The sequence below is a fragment of the Punica granatum genome, chromosome 2, assembly GCF_007655135.1.
Source record: "Punica granatum isolate Tunisia-2019 chromosome 2, ASM765513v2, whole genome shotgun sequence".
NCBI classification, from domain to species: Eukaryota; Viridiplantae; Streptophyta; class Magnoliopsida; order Myrtales; family Lythraceae; genus Punica; species Punica granatum.
The window spans coordinates 33,146,856-33,154,119 of record NC_045128.1 but is presented as its reverse complement, the minus strand read 5'-3'; the positions used below and the strand labels follow the sequence as shown (position 1 = coordinate 33,154,119).

At 39.6% G+C, this 7,264-nt stretch overlaps 1 protein-coding gene across 1 annotated transcript; it reads left to right on the top strand.

Moving 5' to 3' along the window:
• Window positions 1–1,958: 1,958 nt before the first annotated feature.
• On the top strand, window positions 1,959–2,862 carry LOC116194293 (senescence associated gene 20-like). Its single transcript, XM_031523069.1, has one exon. It carries the CDS (start codon window positions 2,210–2,212, stop codon window positions 2,558–2,560), a length of 351 nt encoding a protein of 116 aa, XP_031378929.1. The 5' UTR covers window positions 1,959–2,209; the 3' UTR covers window positions 2,561–2,862.
• The last annotated feature ends 4,402 nt before the right edge of the window (window positions 2,863–7,264 follow it).

The following is a 7,264-nucleotide window of genomic DNA, read 5'->3' as shown; positions in this document are numbered from 1 at the left end:
GATATCCATAAGAAAACGTATATAATTATTGCTCAAATTGGACAAATGTCACCATATTATTGTGAGTGCCGACCCTGAGGAATTAGGTTTTCTTGCCAATTAAGGTCATTGCCTTCTCTAATCCACAACTACATAGCGTAGTACATTGAGCAATCCTCGAACAGTCTCCCATCGATATATAGATTCTGTGAAGTCAGTCTAACTATATAATAATAAATATATAATGCCAAATGGTTAATGAATTTCGGGATAAGTAAGAACATTGATTAATTACGTAACTCATCAACAAGCCTGCTTCTCTTTGACTTTTTTTTTTAATCAAATAGGTTTCCTTGATAAAAATTGGACTTATAATAATTACTTGGGTACGAGACGAGAGTGATCACCATTGACCCTCACGATATGTGTTATTGCATATCATGGACCTGCTATTTAGGGCCGGCAGTATTTGACATGACACGATAACACGACATGAATACGACACGAAGTTAAACGGGTTCGGGTTGGGGTTTTTTGATATTCGGTCTAAACGGGTTCAACCCGTTTAGACACGATTAATAAGCGTGTCTTAACAGGTTGAACCCGTGTAACCCGATTATACACGATTAAACCTGTTTATTTAGACATGTTTAATCGTGTTATTTAATCGTGTAACCCATTAACCCGTTTATTTAACTAAATTTACCAAAATACCCTTCGACTAACCCTTCGACTAACCCTTCGATTAATCGTGTTATTTAATCGTGTAACCCATTAACCCTAACGTGTCGAATAAATGGGTCGTGTTAACGTGTTCGGATAATCGGGTTGGTCGGATAAACGTGTCGTGTTAACGTGTCGTGTTAACGTGTCCGGATAACCGGATTGATTGGATAAACAGGTTGTGTTAACGTGTTCGGATAACCGGTTATAATCGTGTCGTGTATGGACACGTGTACCTATTATGACACGTTTCGATAAACATGTTTAAACGTGTCTAAACGGGTTGACACGGATATAAACGTGTCGTGTACGGGTTATGACTTGAATGACACGAACCCATTTAGACACGACACGTATAAACACGACACGACACAAATTGCCACCCTTACTGCTATTTGTATCTTCCTATAATTTGCTGTTTGGGCGAGAATAAGTCATCGAGGTATATACCGTGACTCTTCCTCGTGAGAGGGATGAGCACCGCTGACGCATGGAGGCACACCTTTTTTCATCGTCAGATCGAAGCTTGATCAACAACGAGATTTTCTCACCGGATATATAAGATGGACAAACTTCTAGCTTAACTAAGTAGCTCTTCCTATGCGGGCAACGGTTGATCATGTTTCCAAGTAGAAATCATTTACATATACAATGAGTCGACACATTATAATTCTGACGCAATTAGAGATACATATGATTCGTAGAAAAAATGATGCCCTTAATTTCAGAAACTTGCAGTATGCTAATGGTTTAAAAAAAAAATTATTTGGGAGATTCTGAATCGAGAAGGCTCGAACATTCTTCTATTGATTCACAAGTAAAGATTCTTGTGGATTCACAATGAACAGCACGGTATTATTTAATTAGAAAAATACGACCATGAAATCGGAAAGGCCAAAAATGTAAAAAAGGAACGGCAAAGCAGGACCGACCAAAATTATTACGCACTCGAGAATATTGAACTCGGGTCGGGTAATAACCTAACCTCACAAGTTCCGCTACGTCACTCCTCGGGCCCCACTCCCGGTTTTCCGACCGAAAGTGTAAGGTCCACGATAAAAAAAAAAAGAACACGCGCAGGCGTTTCGCAAGTATCCCCACCCATTCACACGATGTCCAAAAAATATGCAACGTGGCACGAGGAGGGCCGGTAGCCGTAATACGCGCACGAAAACGCGGATGCATTGGATCACAACCCCCCACCATCGCCTTCCGGCCCTTCCCCTATATATATTACCTCCATTTGCTGGAAAGAGCCTACCCGCTCTCTCGGAGTCTTATAACGCGATCATCTTTGAACTTCGATTTGTTCCATCTCTCGACGCAAGTAGCTCCCGAACTGGCGTTTGCTCAGGCAACTCTGGAGGAAGACTCCGAATCCAGTAGTTGCGGGGTTGTAAGAGCCCTGTACGACGCCCTGCGGACGAGCGACGTCGACACTGTGCACCGCATCGTCGCACCAGACCTGGAGTGGTGGTTCCATGGTCCGCCCACCCACCAGTTTTTGATGCGCCTCCTGACCGGCATCGCCACGCCAAAAGAAGACCGGTTCGAGTTCGTCCCCGACAAGATCACCTCCCTGGGCCCCATCGTCCTAGCCGAGGGCTGCGACCAGGGCCGCTCAATCTGCTGGGTCCACGCCTGCACGGTCACTCATGGGGTGATCACCCAGGTCCGGGAGTACTTGAACACTTCCCTCACCGTCACCTGCCTCGGATCAGTCGGCAAAAACCTCCCCGACATCGCCTCAACGTCCTCGTCATCGCCGTCGTCCCAGCCGCATTGGCCTTCCGTTTGGGAGAGCAGCCTCTCGAGTCAGGTCGGGAAGTCCGTTCCCGGGCTGGTCTTGGCCATATAACAAAGAAACGGACATTTAATTACAGCTCGCACACACGCCAGTGGCTGCCGTGCTCTATTTGACTTTGTCTTTCCTGAGTGGCATCCGACGTACGTTAGAGATGTGAACCGCCAAGCTATTTAAGTTAAGGTCGCGTTTTGGTCTAGTGTCTGTCGTTTTTCATCATCGTTCTTGCCGTATTGAGTGTTTATCGTGTTAGTCGTGATGTGTCGTCCAGGTACTCTCGGTGTTAATAGGTCTGCAATGTTGAATTACTATCATTCTATATCAATAAAATGGTTTACATGGAATTGGATTATGAATATTCACATGTCCTATAATTATTTATTTATATCGGGATGTATCTTGATATATGATGCCCACACGACATATGAGCCAGTATACATCTCATTTTTACTTACCAAAGTGTCGTTAAATTAATCGAACTCGATCAGGAGAGGTGAAAATCCGTCCTTGGCCTTCCCAAAAAGAAAATGGGCAAAAAAATCCGTGCTTGTCAACTTGTCACCGAAGATGCAGCTGTTTGGGCCTTGTCATTATATTCTTCTTTTTGTCAACTGCTTAGGTAGACAATTCAAATTTCAGCTCATTAAGCGTTTGATTAAATAATTCTTCTGTTTATGAACCGAGAAAGGAAAAATAAAGATGCACAAAAAGTTTTACTGATGGAAATTCACTCATCAAAATCTCTTTAATTATAAATGAGAGAACACGCCATAATCAATCTAAATTAATTTATTTATTCTAGACACGTCATAATCAAACTGAATTAATTAATTAATGTTATTCCAGACATCCTTGGATTAGAGAAGCCAAAGAGAAAAGCTTGGCGGACAAAGTGAGACGACGCATTCTTGAGAACATCTGACGAAGAATAAAGCGTCTAAAAGATACCCATTTCATACTTAAAATTCTTTCCGAGAAATAATAAGCATATGAGCCTATCAACACACAGTTGCATGTACGATGGGCTATTCCTATTTGGTATATGCCTTGAAATATATGCGGCATCAATCCGTCAGACTGGCTTGCTTATAAGAGCTCATGGGTTGCGTGCATGTTACGCTCTTTTTAACATCTGTTAAAAACATCTAGATCATTGATTGTGTCAGAATTAGAGATAAGATATAAAAATGTCGATGGACGTCGTATGTGTAAATATAAATGTCTGATAAGATCATTTCATCCTCAGTGATTTAGTAGGGGAACCCATCGGCTTCTGCCACTTAAAGTTGGGAGATATTTTGATTCTGAAAGCTATCTTGATAAGATAATTTGGATGACTTATGCAAGAAATATGAAATCTTTATTGGAATTTCTAAATCGTGTTGTCAAATCACGATCAATAATATTATATATTTTGTGAAATCTTCAGATCATAAACATCAAGTTTTTTATATTACAAAAAAAAAAAAGAGCTCATGAACTGAGTATATGAACATTGATCTTTAACATCAAATTAACGTGAGTAATACTTCCGTAATTCATCCCCGTTCGAAGGAATTCCCCTTCCAGTGTCATTTGACTCATTTTCACTATATGTCAATTAATAAATGCAAACTTTATTTTTTTTTGGGCAAAATACATCAAATGGCACGGCCACTAAAGTTTGTATCGAATTTGGTATAACATTAAAAAATTATCTAAAAAGTGTCTAATCTGGCACACCGTTATATTTCCATTCAAAATTAACGGTTTCTTCGCTGATGTGATGCACTTATTTGGTAGATGGAGCACACATGAACGACTCATGCGTAACATGAATTAAAATGGCCTGCCAAATTTGACACCAAAATGAATGAATATGAAAAATTTGACACATTGGTTCAGGGTTATACCGTTAAGTGCTATTTACCTCTCTCTCTCTCTCTCTATATATATATATATATGTATGTATGTATGTATGCAAGCTTACAATGTGTTGTAATTTAATGAATGCACACGAGTTTAAAGAAAATACCAATTTCAAATATCTAGCTAGCATACATATACATATACATATACATATAATAATAATAATAATAATAATAATAATAATAATAATAATAAGAAGTTAAATAGTAGTATATCACAATCTTTGGCCAAAGTGTTCAATTTAGCACATCCTTTTCATTTTCGTGCTAAATATGGGACGCTTCGTTAATTCACGCCACGTGTACTCCATTCACGTAATAGGCATGCCACGTCAAAATATGGGACACTTTGCTAATTCACGCCACGTGTACTCTGTCAACGTAATAGGCATGCCACGTTAGCAAGACTATCGAATTTTTAAAGAAAGTGTCATATTTAAAGTAAAAATGAAATGTTGTGTTTTTTCAGATAATTTTTAGAGGTTGTGTCCAATTCGATATTAAGTACAAAAGTTATGCTATGCCATGTATTTTGCCTTTTTCTTTTTCAATAAGAAGAAAAGAATGAGACCACTATAATAGTGAATCGACAATGACGAAGATGATGATAAGAGGGTCGATTTGTATGTCCATTATATCAATGGATGCAGGATAAAGAATCTTGAGAATTGATTTAACAACTTGAGGAATATCCAGACACTTAGGTGAGAATCTGTTCTTTCTCAGACTGTGAAGCTCCGAGAGGATATGATTTTAAGTGATGTTGTATCCTTATGGCATCTGTGTTAACATTGTCACGAGGTTATTATCATTGATAGAGTTAGATTCTCGCGTGTAATATTCCCTAACCAAATCGAATAAGTACAACCAGTGACATACGCTTCGTATGGATGATCCCGATGCTTTGGAGGAATAACGAATCAGTTCTTAGGATTGCGATCATTCGATAAAATTATAAAAATATATGATACAAAATTCCTACGACCAAAGTAAAATAATTATGAAAAAGGATATAATACACTCACCTCATAATTTAGAGGCTCTAGATCACATTCTTGTGATTGGATAACCTATTCTCTTTTATTATATTTTATATTTCATTATATTAAAGGAATTTTTACCTAAAATGGCCAATGGTTTACCCATTTTGTCAAATCTATCATATAATTTTTTTGTCAAATCAATCCCATGATTTACTTTTTCCATCAAATTTATCCCGACGTTATCTTTCCCGTCAACATCTAACGGCCGTGCTGATGTGACACGTGAAAGGATAGTGGGCCACACTTGCCACGTGCACGTCACGTCAGCACGGCCGTTAGATGTCGATGGAAAAGATAATACCGGGATAGATTTAATGCAAAAAGTGAATCATGGGATATATTTGACAAAAAAAAAGCATGAGATATATTTGACAAAACGGATAAACCATGAGATATATTTGACAAAAAAAGCATGGGATATATTTGACAAAACGGATAAATTATGGATCATTTTAGGTAAATTCCCCTATATTAAACTCATATTTTAAAAAAACAAATAGGAAAAGAGTTCTCGTTCCTTTTCTCTCGAAACTTCAACTTAGAAGACTCAAGTCTAGCTCCGATCAGCTAGAGTGGTGCGTTTTGGCGCGTTCGGCTTTAGTTGAACGTGTTCAGTGCCGCTCCTCTCTTTCCTAACCCCACCGTAGTGTCTCCTTCCTCCAGTCTCTCGTTGTGGGCATGGGTCTCCCTCACTGATCAGTCCAGTGGGGATCCAATGTCGATTTGCTTGCTTCCAGGCCCAGGCTAGTGTCGGACACTCAGATCTAACTAGTGTGGGCTCTAGGTGGCCGTTTCCCGGTGTTTTCTTTGCAGATCCGGTCAGATCGAGATAGCCACCTAGAATGGATAGGAGCGGAATCGTGTCCTCCGGTGCGGGACTTTATCCCAGGTGCTGGTCAATGGGATCTAGGGTTGCTGAGTGGTTTCTAGGTCCCAAGGCTGTTTGGGTAGGGGAATCTCTTGCTCATGATTTGAATAAACAATTTTAGGCTCATACAACAATAGGTCCCATAAGGCACTAGATGTAAGCTCGGATCGAGATTCCAACAACGGCAAGCGTGGTGTATAGGCCGTTGAATAAACGGTAGAAGAAAACAAAACAAAATGCTGTGTAAAGAGGCACACATTTTATTTTTTGGATATAAGGCCTTTTATAAAGGCTTACAGTAACAAAAACTAAATAACAAATCCCACTATCCCCTATAACAAAGGAACGAATCATCCACCAACCTAAAAGACTAGCAACAAAAAACTGAAAATTAGGGATAAGAAAAAACAAGACTCAAACTAACCAACAATATTAAAGACTTTGTCACAGAAACTCTATAACAAACTTATTCGAACTGAAACAGGGGTTGGTGTTGCAATTTAATACTCCCCCTCAACACCAGTTTCCATCCTCTCCACCATGCCGAGTTGATGATAGAAACTTTCAATCTTGTCCCCACTCAAGCCTTTTGTGAACAAGTTTGCAACCTGATCTTCTGTTTTAACATGCTGCAATCCAATTTCTCCTTGCAAAACTTTTTCCCTGATAAAGTGGTAATGCACCTCTACATGTTTAGTTCTTGCGTGAAAAACCGAATTATCCGCCAAACGCAAAGCTGACAAGTTGTCATAATATAGAGGACGGGATACTCCGTTGGTTGGTGCAAATCTTTCAATAATCGCACAAGCCAAGCACTATCTTGAGCTACCAGCTACTCGATACTCCGCCTCTATTGTCGGCAAAGACACAATTGGTTGTCTTTTGCTGCACCAAGAAAATGCTCAGGAGGCCTTGCTCTGATACGGTCATTTCTTTTTCT

Coding starts and splice junctions, on each gene's coding strand:
- LOC116194293 (XM_031523069.1), top strand. CDS start 2,210: ATGCGCCTCCTGACCGGCATCGCCACGCCAAAAGAAGACCGGTTCGAG.